Here is a 25,746-nt window from a genome sequence, read left to right as displayed (position 1 = left end):
AAAATGGCAGGCGGCACACACATGATGCCAGGGGGAAGGGGCAGAGGGGGCAGCAGGGAAGGAGGGATGTGCCTGGCCAGCATGGTAGGGACTGGCAGAGGCCATGGAGCAAGCACTGAGGGCATCAGATGGGCACAAGGAGATGTGAGGGGCAGCCATGAGAGGGGCACAAGGTGTGAGGGGCACAACGGGATGTGAGGGGCACAAGGTGTGAGGGGCACAAGATGTGAGGGGCACAAGGAGACGTGAGGGGTGTTATAAATGAACACATCTCCCCCTTCTTTATTAATATCAACCATTTTCTCGACACAAATTACCACTCCATATATAACAGGGGAACAAGGAGATGTGAGGGGCAGCCATGTGAGGGGTACACTGAGATGTGAGGGGCACAAGATGTGAGGGGCACATTGAGATGTGAGGGGCACAAGATGTGAGGGGCATCCATGGCCCCCTCACCCCCCCCCCCCCAAGGCGCCCACCCGCCACCTTCCCACAACCCCCCGCGGCGGGGCCGCGGGCCGGGTGGGGGGGGCAGCGAGGGGCTCCGCGCCCGTCTCCCAGGTAACGAGGGCGGGCCCTCCATCCCCTCCCCTCGTTTCCCATTGGCTGTCTCTCCTCGTCGCCTCGGTCTCCACCAATAGCAAGGCGCGGCGGCGGCGGCGGAAGCGGAAGCGGCGGTGGCGGAGCGGCGGGGCGGTGGGCGCCGCCATGCCGGGCGCGGCGGAGCGCGGCGCGGAGCTGCGGGAGCAGATGGACGCCTTCGTGGCGCGGCTGCGGGGCGGCGGCGGGGGGCGGCCGCGCTCCGAGGACACGGCGAGGCACACGCTGGCGCTGCTGCGGAAAATCATCGCGCACGGCCACTGGGGCTCGGCCGGTGAGCGGCTGCGGCCCGGCCCCCGCGGGCCCGGCTGCTCCGTCACGGCTGTGGCGGCAGCGGGGGGGCCGCGGCGCTGTGGTGCCGGTGCCGGTGCCGGTGGCGGTGACGCGGCTGTGGCCTCTTGCAGGGGAGCTGATGGAGCTGATCCGGGCGGAGGGCCGCAGGATGGCAGCGGCGCAGCCGTCCGAGACCACCGTGGGCAACATGGTGCGGAGAGTGCTGAAGGTCATCCGCGAGGAGTACGGCAGGTGAGGCGCCCCTCGGGAGCTGAGGGGTAGCTGAGGTGTTTCCTCTGGTGAAACTCCACCCAGTGCGTGCATTGTGGGCACATGAGCTTCCCTGTCCCCAGCAGAGCAGCCTGGGCTCTCCCCTTAGCTTCTTGTCCCTTGCATTCCCAGGAGGGTCTGCTGCACTGCAGCGGTGGCTTTGAGCGCTGCTCTCCATGTGCCTGCTGCAGGTTTTAGACATGACCTGGGAAAGTTCTCAGTGGCAGAGTGTCAGGTGTCTTTCTGACAGAGACATCTAAGGAAACTTCGGCGTGGCATGACCCCTGCATGCAGATTTTCCTTCTCCTCCATTCATATCCATGTGCTGTGCTGCGGGGACACAAGCTCAAGAGCTCTCCTGCTGCCTCGTGTCAGGCCGTGCCCCGCGTGCTCTCCCAAGGCTGAAGGGCTCCTTCTCTCCGCAGGCTTCGCGGGCGCAGCGAGGAAAGCGACCAGCAGGAATCCCTGCACAAGCTTCTGACTTCTGGAGGACTGAATGAGGATTTCAATACCTCCTATCCTACCCTCAAAGCTAATGTTATTGAAGCTATCAACGAGCTGCTGATAGAGCTAGGTATGGGGGGGTCTTCACTGCTCTGTGAGTGCGGCTCCTTATGGGATGGGGCTGATGCTTCTCTCTGCTCTGAGGTGGAAAGAAGGCAACAAGGAGCTGGGAGGCTTAGTCTGAAGGAATGTGTGTTAGGGGAGCAGCCTCTGCTTTTGGGTTTAGAGAGATGAAGGAAATAGGAGCATCTGTTTGACTATTCTGTTGGTCTTCTGGGAAGTCTTGAGCTGAGCCCTGTGAAGCAGAGGATGAACAGTCTGCTGAGGTTGGGCTTACTCCCTATGAGCATAATTTTGCCCTTGCGTGTAGCAGTGAGATATGTTTTTCTTCTCCTGCAGTCTTGTGACAGATCAGGCACCGGCTGCTCCTCCAGGCTGCCCCACATCTCCTTTCCACGTGGCTCTAGTGCTACTGGGCTGTAAAACTGGAATTTGTCGTGTGAGCATGGTGCTTGGCTGCTGCTGACCCAGCCCACTCCAGTAGCGGTGGAGTTTTCGATAGGGCCAGTAGCTTGGAAGCACAGAGCATTCAAGGGCCAGCTTCCTGCTCCCTCCCCACTGGTAAAAGTAACGGGGAGAAACGCTGCTCCTGCTCTCCCAGTCTTCACAGCATTGCTTTAAGTAAAAAATGACCTTGTTGGGGGACAGCTTCACAAGCGTTGCTTTTCCTGGCTTCTTTTCCGCTCACGGCTCCCTTCCGTTACAGAGGGCACCACCGATAACATCGCGATGCAGGCACTGGAGCACATCCACTCCAACGAGGTGATCATGACCATTGGCTACTCTCGCACTGTTGAGGCCTTCCTGAAGGAGGCTGCCCGCAAGAGGAAATTCCAGGTCATCGTGGCGGAGTGCGCGCCGTTCTGCCAGGTGAGGTTGAAGACTGCCCGCTGTCCTGCCCTGTGCCCTTCAGCTGGGGAGCTGTGTGTGTGCTCTGATCCTTGATATCCTTGTGGCTTGGACAAGAATTGACTGCCAATATCTGTACAACTGCACTTCGGGAGCTGTGTTCCAGGAAAAAAATTAGGTTCTCCCTCTTTCCAGGGGCACGAAATGGCAGTCCGGCTGTCCAAAGAGAACATCGAGACTACTGTCATGAGCGACGCAGCTATCTTTGCTGTCATGTCTCGAGTCAACAAGGTGAGTAGGGCTCTGCTGCACGAGGGAGTTCTTGGCAGCTTTGGTGCTTAGGCCTCAAACTGCTGCGGGTCCCATTTGTGATGGACGTGCTTCTTCTGTGAAGGTTCACAGTTGTACTAATCCCCTGCTTACAGATGGGGTGGAAATGCAGTGCGCAACCCCAAATCAGAATGATGACTAACTGCATAGTGGTTGGTTTTGCTGCTGTACTGGGTAATGGGCAGAACAGTTGCAAAAAAACAAGCCAGGAGAGTCTTGAAGGATTAACTTCCCAGTTATTAAAGAAAATGGAACAGAAAGCAGTGTTTCCAGGGGAGAAATTCCTCTCGCCTGGAGCACAAGATGGGTGCTGAAGGGAGTTGTTGAGGTGCAAGATAAAGACTTGACACCCCAAACAGGAAAAAAAGTCATCCTAATCAATAAAATCGAGTCCCACGACTTTTGATCTATTTATTTCAAGCTGCGCTACCTCATTCCCTCTTCACAGCAAGGCAGTCCTTGCGGTCAGCAGTCAGGTTACTCGCACAGACTTCCTTTGTATGCCTGCAGCAGAACAGGGAACACAGCCCAGGTTCTGCCTGGCATTCCCTGTTTGTCCTGACAGACTCCTCCATCTCATCCGGGAGGGTTTGAGCCAGGAAGCTCTGCTGCAGAGCGTGATAAAAAGCTAATTTGCCCTTTCAGGTCATCATTGGTACAAAGACGATCCTGGCCAACGGGGCGCTGATCGCCGTGAGCGGCACTCACACCCTGGCGCTGGCAGCGAAGCACCACTCCACCCCGCTCATCGTCTGCGCCCCCATGTTCAAGCTCTCGCCACAGGTAAGCGCAGCGCCTCTTCGGTACTGCACCGACCTTCAGTGGATTTAAGGGAGGGTTTTTTCTGCAGGGGGAAGCTTAGGGTGGAGAGCACCACCTGTCCCGATGGGGGATTGATAAATGAGCATCTCCCCAATCTGGTGCTGTTATTTCAGATAGGAAATCCTCACCCAGATCTGTCTCCCTGGAAGCACTCCCTGCTATGCCAAGTGGCATTTTTCTGCTGTTTATGTCTTTAGTGGTGAAGGACCCTCTGTACCTATGGAGGAGGTAGATGGGGATGCTCTCTACTGTTTCCCGCACTGAGTGTTTTCAGTGTTGCCAGATCAAGTTGCAGAATGAGGAAGTCGTGTCTCTGTTCCCATTCCCTAGGCTTTGCAGAAGGGCATGCAGGCCATAGCTCTAAAAATGTTTAGGGAAAACCTTTCACTTGTAGGTGCTGCAGGAGTTCTGGCCACAACTGCTGTGCCTTATCTGCTGGCAAGTCCTCTTCCTCTGCTTTAGTTCCTTCTGCACCCTGCATGTTTTCACTAGGGATAATAAGGTGCTCTTTTTTCCCTGACCTTTCCGTACTCTCTCTCCTTCAGTTCCCTAACGAAGAAGACTCATTCCACAAGTTTGTGTCGCCACAGGAAGTGCTGCCATTCACAGAAGGTACTGGTTCTTTTTATACAGGCTGGTCAAGATTTCTTTTTTTTTTTTTTTGAACACCATCCATCTTTGTAGTTTTGCTTCTGCTCTGAACTGTTCAGCACTTTATTGCAGGATTATGATAATGATATCAGACAGGTGGCAATTTCCTGTGGGACGCAGCAGATGCCTGACACTGGGGGCAGACTGCTTTCCTTCCCACGACTCGTGTAACTTGAAATTTTTTTACATGATCCACTCATTGAAATCCAGTCTCTGCAATGGGCTTCCCACCTGAGCACCACCTTTAGCAAGGTGGCAGCTTGCAGGCTCCCTCCCAGACAGTAATGTCTCTCTAAGTGCCCCGTTTCCATGGGACAAAGACTTTTGGGGAAAAAATATATCAGGTTTGGTGCAGGCTTTTTATTTTGGCCTTCTGAGCTTTTGTTTAAGTAGTAACTTTGGCAGATTGGGATTCCTATATTCTGATTAAATACTGTCAGGTTTTCTGTAAATCGGCGTCAGAGGGGACTTAGGGCTACTATTGGGGGGAAAAAAACTACCAGAAGAGCAGAGAATGCTGCTACTCATCCAGGATTGCTGTGTATTTGTGATTAAAAGACATTGGTGGAGAAGTTGGAAAGGATTCTGGATGTCCTGGTACCGACTCCAGGGTGGCATGTGCACAGCCAGTTTCTTGAGGGGCTCAGGAAGAAGCAGAGGGCTAAGCGCAGAAGGCTGAGTGTGCTTTCTCTAGGTTGTGTGTCTAATCCTGCTGCTCTTCACTTTTCAGGGGAGATCCTGGCCAAGATCAATGTTCACTGCCCAGTGTTTGACTACGTCCCGCCAGAGCTCATTACTCTCTTCATTTCTAACATCGGGGGTAACGCGCCTTCCTATATCTACCGCCTCATGAGTGAACTCTACCACCCAGATGACTACGAACTCTAATGCCAAGCACGTCTGTCACTCTCCAGACTTCTCCCATCTTTCTAAAGAGAAAGATGCATCATCTAATTAACGCCTGTGTTGCAAAGATGAGTTGCTGTGGGGAATCTGCTCAGTGCAATGTCCTCCCTACCAGAAAGACCAGAAGACAGATCGCTCGTACAGGTTTTGACCCTCTGCTGTTACAAGTCACAGGGAGCTGCTAACCAACTTCAATTTTGAAATAGCAAGGCATCCAAGTCACTCTCTGGGGCAGCTAAGCTGTTATTTCAAGGTGTGCTGTAATAAAGGCTGTTCACAGTGACCTCAGGGTTACTCATGTTTCCATGTAGAATTAGTTTGTTTCCATAACTAGCAGGAGTCTTACTGGTGCAGTGAGCTGCCTGCACCTGTGCTGCAGTAGGAAGCTTAAGGTGTGTTTTTGCCTACGACTGTAATAGAAATCCACTAGTAATGTGCTTCAAAACTGAGTGTTTTGGTAGAATTTTATGTCAGTTTTTGCTGAGTTGCTGAAATACAAGTATTTTTTTGTAACGTGCTGGAATAGAAATTGCCTTCTTGATGAAAGGCAGGCTTCTGTCAGCAAGCTTGTTTGCCTCTGCGTCACAGGGCAGAGCTCAAGCTCTTGCTTTGCTTTTTGGAGTCTGTGGGTCTTCCTTCCCATTTGCTACTGGGTGACTGGGATTATTCTTCTCCGGCAGGCATCTTGTCTTGTTCTGAAAGCTCTTGCTTTTTGTGAGGGGCAGCAGATGTCAATAGCATTTATTTTTTAACCTAGGTTTTAACACAGAACAAGGATGTCTGTGATTTAAATAAAAAGGCATCTCTTACTGTTCTGAAATACTCTTTTTTAGCCTAGGCTGAGATGCAAAATAGAACAGGAACGTGTTCAAAAAAAAACAACCAAAAAACCTGTCTACTGTTAGAAATGCCACGAGCTATTTAGTCCTTTCGGCGAAAGTGGGGCTATGCTAGGATTTAGAAACCTATTACTCAAGAATGTGAACTGCAGGGAGATGGAGAAAACAGCTGGGTGTGTCATTGCCTTCTAAAGCAGAGACACCTTTTTTTGATCCCAAGTTGGCTTGTATTTACTATGAAGCCGGTCAGTCCTCATTCCAACCACTGCCAGGAGCCCACAGAAATAGTTTAGTGTTAATTTTATTAATAAATACCTCTTCAATTTCAAAGCACTATAAAATCCATTAATTAAAAGTCTCTTCTCTATTATGCAGAATCCTGCTGTGCTTGCAGTAACTCTGAGTGGCTGCAACTTGCCCTTGATAGTCAAGCAGTGACGTGACCCAGGTTTACAACAGTTCCTTAACGTTGAAGATGCTTCTCCAGGCTTCAGGGCTGGGCTTCTGCCGTGTTCTCCTAGCTGCTCTCTGCTTCCTAGGTCAGTACTTTTTTTGGTTAGGGTCTTTGCTCCCAAACAGGTGCCATGCTCGAACCATCTTCCGCAGTCTAGCCAAATTAGGTTTAGGCTGGAGGGAAAAATATTAAGCAATAATCATAACTAAATCAACTTCAATATCTCTGTGCTCTTTGCCCTAATACAGACGTTCCCATTCTTTGTCATATCTAATTCAAAGTCCCACGTGACTTTCAACAGAATCTAATTTAATAACCTAATATACTGTAGTATTCACAGGAGAGGAGGTTGTTGGTTTTTTTTTTTCCAATTTTAAAGAAATGTTGCTATTTCTTTGCTTCTTTCCCTATTTTAAGGCATCTTAAACTTTGGGAAAATAGGTGTTTGTTCAATCTTCAGCACACTTGCTACTAGCAGAATATCAGAACTTACATGTTTTCCAAATTTTACACTTAAAAACCACAACTGCTTTAAATCTATGCTTGACTTCAACCACTAGTGAACCTCCTTCAAGCCAGTGTGACCATTCAAATGGAACATGGTAAAGTCCTTTCTAAAGTGTTTGCAGGACAGAGGTTTATTTATTTATTTATTTATTATTTTACTGATAACAGCTCTGTAAAAGTTTGTGTAAGACACGGACAGTGCTGGTCCGTTCCAGTTCTAACACGCATGTACACGATGAGCCTCATAACCCAGGGCATGCTGCCTTATTTCAGTGACCCACACAGTACCTGAATTTCCTGCTGCAGATGGTCGATGTCTGCAAGGGGCATCATGGAAGGCCTGCCGTGAGCACACTGGAAGGGCAGCTGGCAAGAGGACAAAGCTTTAATGAGCTGACAGCTCTCCTCCAAAGTCAAACTGTCGTTGAACTTGATAGCTCCTGGAATAAGAGAAAATTCTTGAATGTGCTGCCAGAGAGAATGCAAACCACCTCCTGCTGCTGCATGAGGATCAGCTATCCAAAGCCTAAACCGTTTCACCTTATCCAAGTCTGATAGATGATAGGATTATTAGATTTTGGCTTTTCAGGTGATGTTGCAAGAAGCAAAGGAGCTTTTTCTTTTTTTTTTTTTCCTAAGGACTGGAGATGCACATAAAGGCAGTAAAACCAGAAGACAGCTATTACCAGTTCCATAGGCTTTATCAGCTTTATATGCCTGCTACTGACCCTGCCCTTAAGTCCTTTCTCATAAAGGGACACTTAATGGCATCCAGAGGAAATCAAAGCAGAACATTAAGGGGGCAGAGCAGAGATACCTGCAGACTTTAGCCTTTACAGATTGACAAAACTGTATGAATCCTGCCCTTCAGCTGTGGGACTTTTTTAGATATAAAAAGTTGTAATATACAGTCTGCCATTTGTAGAATACAGCGACACAGCATGAAAATAGATGCTTTTGGTTCAGGTTTACCCTTTCAGAATTAATATTCAGAAATATTAATTCTCGTTATTATTTTACATAATACAGAAACTGCCCCAAGAGGTTAGACGTACTGCAGTCTGCACCTGTGAGGAAGAACTGTTACTTGGTTGAATGCTCCCAGGGATGAGAGCATCTCAGTGAATAAAACACCGCATTTTATCAGTGTTTCATGTGTGGGCTGGAATTACTTCAGGACCACACAAACCAGCACAGTGGTTTTTGTCCCTCACGGTACTGTCCACGAAGAGACCATTATCTCCTCATCCCTACGAAACTGTAATCCTGGAATTCCTGCAAACACATTCTGAAACTACTGCCCTACGAAGAATACTGTGTAGAAGCAGAAAGGTTAAAAAAATAAATATAAAGAAGGAATGAAAGAAAAGTACAGTTCCCCTACCATGACAGGCTTGGGAAGCTAACACCTTCAGAAGCGTCAGAGGCAGTGTCCCTCGTGCTCGTCCTGTGGTCTGCACTAGCTAAAAGTAGTAAGGGAACATCATCTTACATTCCATTTAATATGGAAAAAAAAAAGAAAGGGAGAAATATAACAGGAGTGAGCTAAATCCACATCTCTTATGGTGCTTATTGCTCTTATTCCCTCTGATTTGTGCAATAAGCTTTGCATTATACCAGTCAACTTTAGAAGCAGACAGCTACTCACCTCAACTTGTTCTTGAATAAACTCCTGGAAAGAAAAAGGTAAAATGATCAGTTGCTATTCCTCCCTTTGGTTGCCCATACCCGACTTTGTCCACATTTGTGTATAATTTAATGCATAAATGCCAATATTCCCCAGGAAAAATGATGCAGTTGCTTGTACATTGACCATATTGTGAAAGTTCTCAGCACAAGTCCTGACATCTCACAAATACCTTGTCAGGCCTGAGACTAATCACTTGGTTTCTCTCTGCACCAGTTTCCTGTAGAAATATACTCTATTATATAGCGTATTATAAATAGACCTTCTATATACAAAAGTATATATGAATATACCTGCAAAATGGATATAATGGAACTCTCATACCACAGAGTATAATATATGTATATACATATATTATAATATATCATATATATAATATATACATGTTCTCTTTGAATAATTGCCATTTCTTCTTTGAATAACAGTCCACATGGATTTAATTTCTGATACCTAAGATATAGAGAACTCAATCATGAATAGGTGCTACTAGTCCTAATTAAAATAAAAAGGACTGCAGAATAGGTCTGCCAAAACACTCATGAGATCTTGACGTTTCAGCTAAGAAAGAGTGCTGGTGAGGGACAGACATGATCTGCAGCTACCATTCAAAAAAATAAAACAGAAAAAGCACTCTGCCACCATTTTCAGGGCTCTTGGCACACCAGGAGAGTGCATTTTGACTTCTACCTGATTCTAGCAGGGTTGGAAAAATAAATTAAATTAGATGAATTGTCTTTTTTTCTCTTTGTATCAAAAGAGACAAGTGGCAAGACTGGACTGACTCACAATGGCTCAGCCTAGTGGCTGAATATGGTACTCCAGAAACAATTTGTAAGGAGAGTCCTTGTTCCACTGACAATTGTGGAGAACTGTTTACAATGGAAACTGCAAGCAATCAGTTCAGCAATTTCTTCTTCAAACCACAGAACATCTGGAACAGCAGCTTTTAGAAAGCTGAACTGCATATGCAGAGACTTCATGAAAATCCTAACAAATATTCCATACCAGCAATAACAATTGTTTCACTGTTCATTCAAGTGTTCAAGAAGGATGAGCAGTAAACTGATGAAATATCTGAACTGCCTACTATTTTTCTCATTTTTTTTTCACTATTCCTAGTCTGAATCAGACTCCTATCACTGCTGTCAGGGACTTCAGTATAGGACTATTCAGCTACTAAAATTGATGGCAACCACACTGGCCATAACTCTCTCATAACAGTGATTAACCCAGAAAGCCAGTATCACAAATTGCTCTGATCCACATCCATAACTGACCTCCACAATGCTTTCAGTGACAGGTTGTCTTTTCCGTCGTAATTCATTGGCCTCTCTTTCTATAAAACACAGCGGCACTTTCTTGACTAGAATCAAGGAGCTGTTGGTCTCAGGAAATGATAATTCAAGGCCCAGATCCTTCAAATTTTTGTAGCAGCATCTGAGGAGAAAAATAAAGCAAAACAACGGAAATAAGACACAAACGCCTACATCTCCACAGCATGCCTAAATATTTCTGCAGTTTCTATGTTTCTTCTTTCCTGCAACAGTTTCCAATCCTGAAAAACACACCTCACAAGATTCCAATTAATTTTGCCCTTCTCCACTCTACATACACCTACGCTTCTCACTCCAATCAGCTGTGCATATCACATGCTCCATGGCTAAAAGATCTAAGAGTTCCTGTATTACTCAGAGAACTTTGTATTTAAATTTATAAATATTTTCTAAAGATGCAGCAGGTGTATGGTTCAAGCAAAAATTACCAACTCATCATACAGACAGGAACATGCACGTACCCTCTTCAAATATAAAAATTACACATCATAAAGGCTGCTTTAAGTCTAACCTAAAAAACTGATTTCAACTGACATGTAATGGCAAATGCTTACAACAGAAAAAAATATTGCAAGAAATTTATGCTGTTTTAAAGAACTTATGTTCTGTTAATAAAACAAAGGAAAGAACAACTTTTAGTTAATCTGACATTTGTCACCCTGTGGATAGAAAAATACATACAAAAACTGGACTTCACAGTCAGATGAGAACTTGTCATCAAAGAGAAGGAACAGCCAGCAATTATTATCAACAATAGTAAAAAAAAAAACAAACAGTTATATACATTATTGTGAATATATATATTATTATATTATTCACTCAGGGAATATTCTCTTAAAATAAAGGTGGTGAAGGTAAATTATAGAAAAGAGATTCTCTGAACAAAAAAAGAAGCTACTCCAAACTTACTAAAATCAATCACGAGAATAATGCAATTACCAGGCTCCACACGGAGATGACTTGTATAATTCTAACAAGGACAAGGAGACCATGTATAAGCCTACAGTGAGAGGAAAAAGACTGAAAAAGTCCATTGTGGTGAAATGACAGAATCCACGGAGCTAGTGGAGTCAACTGAGCCCCCCCCCCCCTTTTTTTTTTTTTTTTTTTAATAAAAAAGGAAGTTCAAGAGAGTAAGCAGAACAATGCATTACTGCAACAATTACTAGCCAAATAACAGAATCAAAACCGCAGGTGAACCAGAGGTCCACCAGCAAGCACAGCTGAACAGAAAGATATTTCAGGAAAGTTGATATATTTCAATACATTGACCTTTGCAAGCAACATCAGCATTTAGATTTTCCATAGTGCTTTTAATTAATAACTTTTAGTACAGTTAGTCTCACAGACTGGTTGTAAATACTAATAAGCTAAAGAGCAATACAAAAAAACACCAGTAAGCCAACACCAGTATATGCCATCAGCAGAAAGCTTCTTGAATCAATTAGTTTATGTGGCAATAGGAAATCACAACTGGCATTCCAGTACGCTGAATAATTTAACCAGCTTCCATAAAAGAAAACCATGCCTCTCTGATTTACTTTATCTTACTGATTTTTTTTTTAGCATGCTTGTGATATATTTGTTGAAAAGCAGTACCTCAGAGAATGTATTTGGGCTTTCAAAAAGCTTTTGAAAGTGGCTAGAAATGCAAGTCTGATGAACTAAAAAGTTAAATGAAAAATGGAAAAAATGGATTTGCTGCTCATAAGGACAAATTAATGCAAAGTAGTAGGAATAATTTGATCTATACATATATTTTGTTTGTTTCTACATTAAACAGCAAAAATTATATATATAAAAACCTGTTTTACTGTCATGACAGTTCAATAAATAAGCAGTTCATCTAAGCAGCAGTAGCCAAAAAAAAAAAAAAAAGTAGACAAAATACTAGGTGTATATATACACCCATGTATATATAACAAACAGAAGTCATGGGAACAATTGTAAAGCTATTGTTGAAATCAGTGGGACACTGCCATTTGGTATATTGTATTCAGTTTTGGCCATCCAGTCTCAAAAGTAGGTATGTCAAACATGGAAGACATTCAAAGATGAGCGTAAAAATAAGTCTAAGTTAAACAAGAGGCATTAAAAATATGGTGATGTTGGCAAGAATATCATTAAAAGATAGGAACAACAAAGGCATCCAAATATTGTTGAACTATGAGCAGCAGCGGTTACATTCTCACATTTTTCCATACAGCAGGTGGTGAATAATAGTGCTTTACCCTTTCCTCTGGAATTTCTGGTATTAGCCATCGTAACACACATGAGTTACCGAACGGACATAGCAGCGATACCATTATGATCAGAATACACACAGAAAGGGCTTTACACCAAACAAGTGCATCCCTATAAAAGGCAGCAACCTTAACAAGGAGTGATTTAAATGCTGACGAGTTTGCCACAGACATCACCAAAAAAAAGGGGGGGGATGTCTGAAAATAACAATGAGGTGGACCTGTGGAAGTTAACAGAGAACTTTGACTAAACACAAAGAACGTGAGAAAAAATACAAATGCATGTGGCAGAAGACAGTCAGGGATATTTGGGGGAAACAAAAATGATCAGTTAGTGTCCTGTAGGTCTATAGTAGTCCAACAATACATTTGCATCTTAGCCTAAAGTCTTGCAGTACAAAAGTTAAGTATCCTAATAGCAACCAGTCTACCAGTCTGAAACATTTGGGAAACAGAGTTCATTAGTTACTCTTGGCAGGCACCTAGGATTAAGGAATGCATTTTTGAAGGATTCGCAACACAAGCTTTCCATAGCACATCCTCCTCCTCTCCAACAGTGCCTATTAAGTCAGTGCCTATATCTACACTGGGAGCACTGCACTCCAGCGTGCACTTCCAAGTGCTGCTCCCTAGCCAGGAGGATCTGCTGCAGGCTGCTCTGGTACTCTCCTGGCTCATGCCCCAAGTTTCACCTTCCCCAGGAAACCAGAGGGTATTGCAGTGGCACAGAGATGGCACGCCAGAAGCCCACTTATTTTCCACAGAATAGATATACCCAACTGGTCTCTGCTCAGGCAAGAACAAACAGCCGTGGTGGTGACCTAAGTTATACAGAGAGATCTTCCTGGTCAGCAGAGCCTTCCCCCAGAGTTTAGAGCGACTGGCCATTACTAACCGTAGAATTCTTCTTTGCTCTTCTGTAACTTCAATCTCCATAGGGGGAGAGATGGAGGAGGACAATAATTTCTTCTTGCCACACGCTGCAACTTCCTTCTCATAGGAATCTGTGAATGAAACATTTGGAAGTATCCCTCTTTGAATATTTACGCAGGCATTACCCTTAATGACCCTATGGTTTGGCATGTAATCCTCTGTTTGGATTTAAAAATGACCACAGAATGCCTTCTCCTGAAACTTGTGGAGGACTGGGAATGTCACAAACCAGACATCTAGTCTCTGGGGAGGGGTTGGTTAATGCCACTTTGTTTTTTCCCACCATTTCCAAAAAAGAGTCACCCTAAATAGCGAAAAACAAAAAAACAAGTAAAAATCAAAACAAAACAAAACAAAAAACCCAACAACCCTACTGATATATTTAGTTCAACTCACAGAGAGCAATTTTTCCACAGAAAAATCTCTCATAAAAGGCATTAAAATACTATTCATTAAGCATCTCTCCCTTCAGTCTTTAACTTTTTTCAGTACCTGACCAAAGAGAGCAGATTTCCTGGAATCCTCTCTGCAGGAACTGCATGCTATTTCTCAATGAAAGAGAAGGTCAATGATTTTTAAGTACTTGATGGATAGCTATTGTGCTTTCTAATACTGAAACCAATGGCTAATGAGCTTACAGAAAAGACCATTATTTCCCTCAGTTTCAGAATGAAGAAACGTTAGGCTTTAAGCATGGTATTCAGCTAAAAAGGAACCAAATTAACTGTGCTCCTTACTCTGCACCCCATGTCTTATTCTTCACAGCATAACCACATGCTCTTATTGATGTTGTTCTATTTCCTGTTCATTGTTTTTCCTATCAGTCTTCCTGCTCTTTCATTATGTCAGGACTATTTTAGTTTGATAGTTCTGTGGGTAGGGTGCATATCTTCTGTTTTTGGAAACGCTGTAACAATTTTCAGCTGCCAATGCTCTGAATGCTACCCATACTGAATGGCTGCACTCTGACAGGGATCAGGGTCAAGATGACAAATCAATATCCTATTGGTTCGACATATCCCAGATTTATCCTTATGACAAATCAGTTAGCAAGCTTTCCCTTTAAGAAAGCTCTTGTTTGCACTTTCCTGTGCACTACCTTTCCTAAAACCACCTGAATCCTCACCTGCAATAAGCTGCTCCAAGCGGATCCGTTCATGCGCTGCATGTTGGTCCACCAAAACCACGAGGTTTCCACCTAAAAATGTAACACAATAGATTAAAAATAGGCAACTTGGTACCAGCAACTGCACAGGCTGGAAAGAAGGATGACCACTCCCTAGAGGCTACATTTAGAAGGTAAATACCAACTAGTTTTACAAAAATGAAGTGAGAAGGAGATTGCCTTGGCAAAACAATGTCGCTACAGAACTGAAATTTGGTGATCCAAATGGAGCATTTAAATTAAGGGTAGCTGGATTAAGCCAGAAAATCTTGTCTATTGACATCTTCATCTAACTTCAGAACGAGAGCTGAGGTCACCCACAAACTGTTCTATTTAATACAGTCTTTAAAAACACTACAAAAACTACTGATTTTGAATGCCTTTTTTGTACAGCTTCAGCTAGCTGTGGCAATGAATATGTCCAGACAATGTGAACACAGTCTGAAAGACGTTAGTAATTTGAGTATAATCTATTTTTATAACACTAATCTGAAGGCAGTAGGAACGTTCAACAACATCCAAAATAAAGAGTAAGAAGATCCAGGCAGTTTCATGTGAAGGCTAACATTTTGCTCTACTCACGATACCATCCCAAGACAAGAGAAAAAGCAGGACTCTGTTCCCTCTGCAATATAACTACATTTGAAACCTAACTCAGCTTAATAATAATAACTCCTCTTACCTTCCTTTTTATCCATTTCATTCCTGGTGTTGACTACACAAGCAATAAATTTGTTGTCCACTTGCTGAAGAACCTGTAAGATAGTTAGAATAATCACTACCCAGTGGTAAAATGATTTTGAAAATGAAGGTAAACAGAAGATGACAATCAAAATAGATCAAACACACAGAACAGATGATTAGGGGAGTGGAAATCACATCTTTTCTAATCTCAAAGGCTCAAGGAATTTGAGCTAGCAAAACTGAAACCATGAAGATATATAAATATTCTTTATAATAAAACGAGGGGCTAAATATGGAAAAGGCAGAAATTATTTGGCTAAAATACAACATTGGCTGGTGAAATGACCATAAATTGGTCATGAAACAGTTTAGTCTGGAACTATAAGAAAGTTTAAAAATAGCCAAGAAAACAATTCTGGGTCTGTCTTTTCAAAGACAGTTGTAAAGGCAAGAACTGCAAGGTGGGGCTGGAAATTTACAGAATGGATTAAACAGTGGTGTAGATGCCTCCTTGAGCTAGGAATTGAAGCTTTACACAGCAACTCTAAGTATCTGATCTGCTGACATCACCAAAAAAAATATAAACAACCTTTTATAATCTGAGCTGTGTCTAAGAGCTTGTGCTGATCATCTGTAGGAGCCAGGAAGCATTTGTTTTGCCTCTTTTTCTTTTGCCTAACTTGCCTTTGAGAGTTGCTTCCACCTTCTCTTCCAGCATCATAAATCAACCTGAGCTAGAGATGGAATACTGTGCAGTGATGCACAATGCTTTGAGTATCTCATTTTTACATTTAAATTAACAGAGGATTAGGGAAGAATTTCTCCCTCAGTCAAATGGACAGAGCTCCCTGAGAGTACTGTCTCACTGAACATGCACTGTACATCCCCTAGGTAAAAATGAATAGATGATCCTATTTCTTTGAAGGAATACAAGACATTAACAGTTCTTTTCCTTCTGCTTTACAGCTTTCTTCTCTGGTCTTTCTGAAACATAACCCGTTTCCTGTAATAACTTTATTTACTCCTGTTATTCTTGCACACCAACATAAGTGAGAATCATTTACGTTCTCCACCCCGGAGTTTAACGTTGCCATGTCCCATCCGTCAGAACCTGCAATCTCAAAGTCATCAACCTGATCACATGAGAATGACGCTAATTTGGCTTACAAGCCTTTAGTTATTAATAAGTAACACATGGAGAGAATTCACTTTGACATTTTTATCCAGGCAAACTGTCAAACAATGTAAGCTGCAGCCATACATTTACGTCAGCTTTTAAGTTAACAACCAAAACATTCAATAAAAAAGCATTAAAATAGTTAAGCTTCATGCCATGATGCCGTTTTTAAGAATCAATTCTCAGAGCAGCTATAAATCTTAAAAGGAAATTTCAAGTCTTTCCAGGAAATCTGGGGTTTGCTTTTGAAACCACTATGCTGAAGAATTAAATTTCTAAGGTCAATAAATACAGAACATGTAGGACACAGGCTTCAGGGGAATACAAACTAGCAATTATCTTCAACAAATGTAAAACCTGCCTGTTGAAAGATCATTTAGTTAACAGTGTTTCAAAGCAGTGGCAACAGGGCTGCCTCTTAGTTTGATTTAACCAAGTCAAGGACTTTTAGTTGCTTTGCAGATAGTATCTTCTGATAGATAATCAGCTCTCACATGACATACATGTCTGATGGTACTGCACACCAACCCAGATTTCTGTTTGTGCCTGTGAAAATTAAGGATATGATCTGTTTCCCTGGAGACCTCTCTCCTACAAGGCAGAAACTTCAGAAAACCCCACTTGCTCAATGGGAATTTTGGCATGAAAACTAGAGATAGATGATATTGTACCTGCATCGAATGGACCATGTCTTTGGTGAAACGATAAGGATACAAGATATTGTGAATTTTCACAGCCAGATTCTCAGCCTGACCACTGGTCACATCCACAGCAATCTGTAGAAAGAGAATTACATGGAGAGTTTACAGTATCAAGCAGCCCGTGGGGAATAAGAAAACAAACAAACAAACAAACAAACAAAAAAAACACATCAGATTTAGGAAAGAACATTCTGGAGATTGCTCTCTCTGTAGTTTGACAAACCAAGCTTTCTACACAAGAACAGCACTAGCTAAAGATACCATCTGGCAATCTCTCTGCTACTATCCCTGTATACTTTCCCATCTGGATATTACGTGCTAATTTCAAGGCATTCAGTTACTTGAATTACCCACCAGAAAACCTGAAGCTCACAATCAGCCTACGTAGGCTCTCAGTAGATGAGATGCACTACCCTGAGATGACTCAGAGTACTGAGTAACAAACTGTAACAAACAAACAAACATTCCTCTGCAGAAACTCACCAGCAGGTGGTTTGCTACTCCATCTCCATTGTTTGCAGGTGGAAGTGATTACATACGTATGTTTACACACACACACGATGCTTAAAGATAATGCTACATTGTGACAACAGAAGAAGTCTGTATAAAAGCTCAAACATTGTTTTCCTCTCACATGCTAGAGCCCTGCCAGGCTACAAAAACAACTGCAGTAAAATGCAATTTTGCCATTTGAAAACTTTTTATTTTAAGATGAACATTTCTGTAGAGGGAAAGACAGCCTACAATAATGTTTTGCTTTTGAAAAGCAAAAGATTAGCCTGATGTTTATTCAAAGGCTGAATATATGCACAAAAATGACTTAGATATAAACCATCTATAAAAAAAAAAATATAATTGCAAGGTCTGCAGTCTAATATATCACTGAATAAATTATATACAACAGTTACAATATATTTGTAATTTTGGTCCCCATGTCAGAAAGTAACAGAAGGATAAAATGACTCCTGTTTTAGCATGAGATGCAAGATAATGCTTACCTCTGGGCAGCGAACAAAAACAGGATTGTCCCATTCTGAAAGCAATGACTGGAGAGACTCGCCTTCAGCATCTGGGAAAGAACATACAGACAATACAGGGACTGCCACCAGCCATCAGTACAAGGTACATTGGGTACCTCTACCTCACCCAAGTATTATTGCATTTTTTCTGCTTCAAAAAAGGGGGAGAATGTACAGATAAATAATGGAACATGAGAATGGGCTTCTCTATTGTCTGCTTTAACTAGAAAGGTCCCTGTGCAACTTGCTGTCTCCTGAGCATGCTGCAGCACAATTCAACAGGCCCTGGAAGTGGCAAGGAAAATTAAAAAAAAAGAAAAAAGCACCTGCTTAGCTACCCACTGCCCCTGGACAAAGCCACATACCAAAAAGGTGATTTCATCCTTTCCATCACAAAAAAAAAGAAAAAAATAGTGAGGATTGAAGCTATTTTTCACATTCCAAGGTTGGAATGAGTACAAAGAAGGGAGTAGGTAATTATTCTTTAAAGTTCTGACATAATTCAACAAAGAACTGGGTATTTCATCCTGTAAATAAGTACCCCCTAACCTGCCTTCAACCCTAGAAGAATTTTTTTCCAGTTCTAGATCTGAGATGACTCACACAGTCCCATTGTTAACAGACCTTGAGTAATTCTGGGTTCCTGTTGGGACATCTGGGAGAATTCTTTGATTTGTTTTTACAACAGAACACTGTGTCCTGGAAAGCTGGCCCTACCTCTCGGATCCTGGCTTGCTAGAGTCTTCTCTTTTCGAGGTCTAGGAAGGAAGGGTAGCACAATCTCACTTCTAAAGGGATGGCACCTGCACTGAAGCCCTAAACACAACATAAATTTACTGCTGCATATCCATCAACATGCAAAATTACAAAAAGCTACACACTTATTATATTCTCATAAATAAAAGTGTGCTTAGCCCTGGGCAAATTAGAGTATTTCACAGATTTTGCCATCCAACATTGAGAAACAGCAGCATATATATAAAATACTGAGAATTATCAGACACACTTGCATGTGGAAATGTATTTAAAATATTACTGTGGCTTCTGCAAGACTGTCCTTAAAAATTAGTTGCTACTTTAATCGCATAAGATTTACTTCCAGAATTAGTGCAATCAGAAGTGTCATCCTCAAAGGAAAAGGAAGGTATAGGTTAAGTCTTTCAGGTATCAAAACACTCTTGACTTTCAATGGCAAAATGTCAATCACCAGTCCTATCAATACTTCATGCAGTTATCAGCAACTTGTAAGACTACAATCTACAAGCTGGTGAGACCACATGAGATATCAGTTAGCCTACCATGTTCCTACCCACCCAGAAATGATTTATTGATACTATAAACCTGCACTGTTATCAAGATTATTAAGAAAAGTGGCTCTGATTTCCAGCACAGCGGTAAACATTTCACCCTTCCTTTGGTACAATTCAGCCTTCTATTCTTTGTGAAATAATAATGAATTAATAAAGTTCCTTTCTACTAAGAAATTACGGGTGTGCATGCAGGAAAAGTGGCAGTGATAAAGCCAAAGAAAACCAGCTGTGTGCTGATAAGCTCAGTATGAAAAAGCCCTGTGAGATCCTACGGCCAGCTCACAGACTCCTGACGGTTGGCTTTAGCCCAGGAAAGCCCAGGGATGGTTCTGCCCTGGGGACTGAGAGTCCTTTCAAGAATCCAAACTGGCAGTCCTGCACAGGAAGGGAACTCAGCGTCCAAGTGCCCCAACACCTAGTCACAGACTCTTACTGAACAGAGGGCAAGAGGGCCTGATGTGATTCTTGGCAAACCGGGGCAAAATGAAGATTTCCATCTCATTTAGACTTTGATAGAACTTTTATAGCTATTGCCATGGAAAGATGTTACCCCTCGAGTTCACAGAAGCATCCATTGCTCCTGTGAACAGGAGCCCGGTGTTTACACATGTAACAAACTACAGTTCACTTCCCTGCTTCTTATTGCAGGAAAATCCTGATCAGGATGTACATGACTCACAAAGAATTGTCTTGCCCAGCGGCCAGTGAGAATTCGGAGCTGGCAAAGATATTATTGATATGATTCTTCTGGTGGGTAACATCAGAAAAGGTGCTGAGGATAACTGATCTACTTCAGACATATACAATTAGCACACTAGAATACTGATTTTCACTTGCCTCAATTAGCTTATTAAAATGTATTGGTGCCAGGATGTATTGATCAATAATGTAATAAAAGAAACAAAAAATACAGACATAGCTGGCAACAAAGACCAAGCTGAACTGGGGTGTCTACCTAGTACAAAGAATATTAACCTAATACAAATGCATAGCATCAGATTATTCAGAAAGTCATTCAATAGTGAAACACAGCTTGATAAATTTTCCTGTAATGGCCAACTTAATCCATACAAAGACACCTGAGTCTGTCCTACAAAATCCAGCATTTCTGTCGAGCACATGGAGTAGATGGGATGTGAGAAACAAGATAGCAGCCAGCCACTGGTGTGATGGCTATGGAGGATATCCGTAAGAGGACACGAATTATTCTTACCTCCTTCCACCTGCCACCAACCAGTGTAATTTCCCTGAACTTGTGTGCAAGGCATTTGTCTTAACAAGTCACCTGGCCTTGAAACACAGTCAACACCGTGGCATTACTGACACTATTCTAAAGAGCAGAATGAAAGCACCATAGCAAGTGAACATGATCAGGAATGCACTACACAAACATTTTGGATAGAAGATCGAGCTCCACGACTCCGTGCTTTGGCTCGCTACCAAACAGCTCTGGGGGCAGCGGAAATTGGTAAACCACAGAAATTAAAAGAAAGTGTTAGTCAGGGAACGTACATTTGCACTTCCCATTAGTTTTACCTAGTAAAAACACAGATGTTCTTCCCCTTGTAATAAATCTGCTTTAATGGAATACAATAAATATTAAGAACTATTGGCATCAATTATTACACTTAAAAGGAAACAACACCTGAAACATCTATTGCACCAAGTTTTCTATGACTGGTGATGAGGAAGTAAGAGACAAAAAAGGGAACCAAACAGAGGCCAAATATTGATTAGCCAAATATTTCACAGAACTACTGGAAACAAGGCCAAGCTACTTTTTCAAAACAAATTACACAGAAGAAAACACAGCCTACAGGTGGAATGGCTGCATCTTTGGTCAAAGTATTTCTGCCTATAGGCAGAATAAAGAACAATTTTGAATAGATCTATTAATGGAAGGGAAAATTATCAGACATTATGCTACCAAGCCAAATACAGAGGACACAGAAAGGCAAGACCAACAGCTGGATCAATGGGGACTTGTAAATGTTCCACCACTGACAAAACAATACAGCGCAGCGCCCTGTAACTTCAAGAAAAGCTCCACCATCAAACTGCCAACAATGCTGTACAACATCTCCTGCAACACGAAGCGGGAAGGAACAGCCTTCCAACATCCGTGGAACAGACTAAGCATTCTCAATGAAATGTCAGATTTTTGTTCATTTTTCAAGGGTTGTTTTCAATTTTGTAGGCAGGCTGAAAAAAGGGTTGTTTTTGTGGTTTAATATGGGGCTCACAGTAACAACACGTTCTTGGAAACATGATCATTTAGGACAAAGTGTTAAAAAAAAACACAATACATTTCTGGTATACTTATTTTGAAATAGGTCTTGCTTTATAAACAATAGCAGTTATATGTAATTGGGATCACAGTAAATGCCACGATGCCCAGTGAAAACTAAGCAGCTGCCTGTTAATTGACAAGGTGTTGCCATTTCTTTCTGTTTTATTTAAAATTACCTTTTTAACAGTTTGAATGTTGATGCTTTTCTGTCTCCACAGTCTCCAACACTTTTCTGTTTTCCATACAGCTATTACAGCTAACGCAGTGAGCATTTCAACACAAGTTGCCAGGTGCTGACAGCAAAGCATTTTATGCACCTAGCTGAACACAAACTGTGTTCCTCATTCTGTTTTCACCCGAACAAACCCTCTTACCATTCTCCGAGACAACATTCACAGCCATTGTCGTTATATCTTTAACGCAGGCAGCCTGGAATCCTTCAGCAGGAGGAGTGCTGTAGGTGCTCAGCCCAGTTGCTGTATTGATGTAAATCGTCTTACCCGAGGAAGCATCAAAATCTTGCAGCCAGTCAGAAGAACGCAAATCATCTCCGGGGTCGCCTCTACTTGTGTTGTCTGCAGAGAACGCCACGTTACTTGGGAAGGTTACACAGGGATCCTCCGTATCTTTCAAGTTTTGTTTTGAGAATTCAGCTAACACGCTTTTATCTTCACAGATGACGTTAGGGCAATCTTTTTTTGCCGGTAATGGTAAAACACCGCTTGCAGAGACTGCGTATTCCCCTTCAGTGCTGCTGAGTGGTGATGAGCTGACAGTGTGCTTCGTGGGTTCTGCTCTCGTGTCGTCTGATGGCTGGCAAGCATCCCCCTTAGAAATGCTGCAACTTTCCCTCATGTTTTCCGCTGTCAGTTTACACATTTGACGTGCATTGCACAAACCATCATTATTTGAAGATTCAAGATCAAAAGAGGTGTTATCTTTTCCACTGGAATCTGTTTGGAATTGCTCACCAAGTTGTTTTACTTCTTTGCGGTCGCTTTTCATTCTGGACAGTTTGGATGATAATGATCCTGGAGATCTTCTACTACTTATGCTTGTTTTACTAACCTCTGAGTAATCAGACAACGTCAAAGGGCTCTGACAAACGGCTCGTTTGTCTGGTGAAACTTCTCCACTGCAGACTAAAGTCTCATCTAAAGGTCTCACAAGCTGGCTGTTATTATTGGAATCTGTGTGTTCCAAAGTCGGAGTCTCACAAATACTCCAGCCACCGTGCCCGGCATTCTGCTTCTTTGAAAACTCACGGTTAGCTTGTGAGTTACAAACAGGGACACCGGATTTGTTCTGCTCTGCTAACGGCGTTGGCAGCACACACTTGACTCTCCCGTAATATCTCCTGAACTTTTCTAGGGAGCCCAGCTGTGTGGATAGGCTCAGCTTCTTACAGGGCTGGGATCTTGGCTCAGCTCTTTGTCTTCTAGGACTTTTTGTAGCTTTATTGTGAGGATTGCCTAAAGATGTTGCCAACGGCAATTCTGTAACATCAGATGTTTCATAATGTCTTTTACTGGCAGCAGTGGGCATGGCTATCCCTTCACTCGCCTGATTTGACAAACTTTTGTTCTCTGACTGCTCACCTCTGTCAGCTGTGTGTCCTTCTCTGCTGCAGGGAGCTGTGTGTTCTTTATTTGTATTACTGGAAACATCCTTAGCATTTACAGTCTGAGTGGGAAAACTCACTTTGTGCCTAAATGTGTGTTTGGCACTGACAGGGCCAGGTCTACTGTGCATGTTTAACGCAAGACTTGTTCCTGTTTGTTCACGCCCACATGGGGGATCACTTTGCACGTGTGTTTTGAGGCCTACAGAACATGTTTTTTTGGGTACTGAACTAGCAGCACCCCTCCCGGCATCATCCACCACTTCAGTTGTCCCCCTGTCTCCTTTTCCTGCATTAGACAGTCTTATCAGTGAACTTCCAGAGACAGTTTCAGATTCTGTTGCTGTTTCAGTAGGGTCTTGTCTCTCAGACAGCCACCGAGTAATATCAGCATTCAGGTTACTGACCGTGGTGCTTTTCTGCACTACTTTGTCTTGCTGATTTCCCACATCTTTTATGCGGTTCTCTGCACGATGCAGCAGGTCACGACAACCGTCTATTTTTATTATTGCTGATCTGGCCCCTTCAGTGAAAGAGGAATGGAGATTTTCTGAAGATCTGAGGTGAGCATCAGGCACTGTTTGGGGACAATTAGCATCTTTTGGCTCCTGTTCTGAGGTATCTGATACAGTGAAATTAGAAGTCGTGTAATCTCTGCTGGGCAGTGGAATCTCTGCTTTACTGTTTCTACACGGATCAGTTGGTTCAGCAATCTTTTGATTTAAGGAAACTTCAACCTCCTGTAGATTTTTATCTGATTCTGTAGGATTTGAAGATTTTTTTCCCATCGTGGATTTTCTTTTGACATCTTTTGATTGCAACTTACGTATTTCATAGGAATCCAAAATTTCATCACATGCTTTCTTAAAGTTTTCTTGGATGCTCTTCTCCTCAGAGAGCGAGGGCTTCGGAACTGGAGCATTATACAAACAAAAGTCATTATCTTCATTAAATTCTCTGATGTCCTCGCTACATGGTTCAATAAATAAATGTTCTCGCTTCAAAAACACTTTCACTCCTTCCTCTACGCAAGCTAGAAGAGCATCCCAGTTCTGGAACTCGATCAGAGTTTTTGCAGGTTCCAGACACACATCGTAGTCGCTGTACGCACAGGACACATTGAGAATAAAGATCCCGTACAGCTCTGGGCCACTACGATGGCGACCAGGACTTGAGCAAGCCTGTCTGTTTGCAGGGCCACTTTTTGCTTTGCAAATGACACTTTGTTTTCTTAATAAAAAATCAATTAGTTTGTGTAGTCTCGTCTTTAAAACAAGCCTCCTATTCACATACAAGAACTGCATGTTCTTGTTGTAATGTCCTTCAGAACTGATATAACCACTTATCTCAAATCCTCCAGACTTATGACTCACTTCTCTTAACTTCTGTGATCTGCCCAGCCCATAGATTTGACAAAAACGAGAGTAAACGTCTCTCGTCTTAGGGAGCTGAAGCACCATGGCACAAGAAACATCGTTCCTTAAAGAAAGGGAAACAGAGGGATGCATCAGCGAAATTGCCTCTACTTTCTGTCTCACTCTCTCAAATTCCAGCACAGGATCCATGCACCTCCTCCTGACTGGTAGCTGATGGAACAGATTGCACACGGTCACTGTCGTTCCGCCACTTGGTCTGCTCAGCTCAGCTTCACAGACTTCCAGCGCGTGCCCGTTGTGAAACAGTTTCACAAAGGTTTTTGCTGTCCTGCTGGTCTTTGATGAAACTTCCACGACGCTGGCCATGTTAGCTATGCTTGCCAGAGCCTCGCCTCTAAAGCCGTAGTACGTCAGGTTCTCCAGGTCTCCCACTGAGCTGCACTTACTGGTGAAATACCGCTTTCCCATTTTATGCAAATCATCTCTCCCCATCCCGGACCCATTGTCCACCACCTGGATCTTAAAAGCCTCCAGATCCACCCTGACGGCTACACACGTTGCTTTGGCATCGATGCTGTTGAGGACGAGCTCCTCGACGCACTGCCCCAGCGAGGTGATGGTGACCCCGGAGCGCAGCCGGGCGCGCACATCTTCGCCCAGGTGCTTGATCATGTCAAGACCGTGCGGGTGGGAGATCACAGCGCCATGCCCTTCCAGCTACCTGCGGGTGGGCGAGGAAGGAGCTGTAATTAAAGGCCTGATACCTGTTGCACTCACCCTTATGGATATAACGTGCCTGTTTTTCTCCTATTTAGAGTTTTTTTCTGTGATTACCACCCTGCTCAGGCTCGGACTACAGTCAGGCAGTGCCTTCAAGGCAGGCAGCCAGAACCTGAGCCCGAACCCCCCCTAACAACGCACTCGCTCCTCACACCCAGCGCCCCCAGAGGGAAACCCGGCGCGGGGAGGCCGCGCCCACGGGCGCTGCGCTCCCCTCAGCACCACACACGCGGCGGGGGCCGCCCGGGGCCGCCCTCCCCTCGCTGCTCCCTCCACCCCCGGGGCCAGGAGCCCCTCGCAGCCCCTCCCCGCTGCTCCCGCTCCCGGTCCCGCTCCCGGTCCCGCTCCCGGTCCCGGC

The 25,746-nt window shown here is 43.5% G+C and overlaps 2 protein-coding genes across 3 annotated transcripts; one reads left to right on the top strand and one right to left on the bottom strand.

Moving 5' to 3' along the window:
* Window positions 1–697: 697 nt before the first annotated feature.
* On the top strand, window positions 698–5,551 carry EIF2B2 (eukaryotic translation initiation factor 2B subunit beta). Its single transcript, XM_084519604.1, has 8 exons — window positions 698–877; window positions 1,008–1,128; window positions 1,572–1,720; window positions 2,417–2,580; window positions 2,755–2,850; window positions 3,535–3,672; window positions 4,257–4,323; window positions 5,093–5,551. Exons 1-8 carry the CDS (start codon window positions 712–714, stop codon window positions 5,248–5,250), a joined length of 1,059 nt encoding a protein of 352 aa, XP_084375730.1. The 5' UTR covers window positions 698–711; the 3' UTR covers window positions 5,251–5,551.
* An 839-nt stretch (window positions 5,552–6,390) lies between these two features.
* On the bottom strand, window positions 6,391–25,652 carry MLH3 (mutL homolog 3). 2 transcript variants are annotated; one of them, XM_084519599.1, is made up of 12 exons: window positions 21,986–25,652; window positions 18,729–18,827; window positions 17,991–18,061; window positions 16,963–17,067; window positions 15,113–15,185; window positions 14,392–14,463; window positions 13,228–13,336; window positions 10,033–10,192; window positions 8,717–8,740; window positions 8,453–8,531; window positions 7,357–7,508; window positions 6,391–6,734 (listed from the first exon to the last, which is right to left on the bottom strand). In XM_084519599.1, the coding sequence occupies exons 1-12, from the start codon at window positions 25,278–25,280 to the stop codon at window positions 6,648–6,650; spliced, it is 4,326 nt and encodes a 1,441-aa protein (XP_084375725.1). In that variant the 5' UTR covers window positions 25,281–25,652; the 3' UTR covers window positions 6,391–6,647. The 2 variants fall into 2 exon arrangements, with proteins under 2 accessions (XP_084375725.1, XP_084375726.1); XM_084519600.1 differs by lacking the exon at window positions 18,729–18,827 and having other exon boundaries at window positions 21,986–25,651.
* Window positions 25,653–25,746: the final 94 nt, after the last annotated feature.

Source organism: Aythya ferina (assembly GCF_964211825.1).
Source record: "Aythya ferina genome assembly, chromosome: 5".
NCBI lineage: Eukaryota > Metazoa > Chordata > Aves > Anseriformes > Anatidae > Aythya > Aythya ferina.
This window is presented reverse-complemented; position numbering and strand designations above follow the sequence as displayed.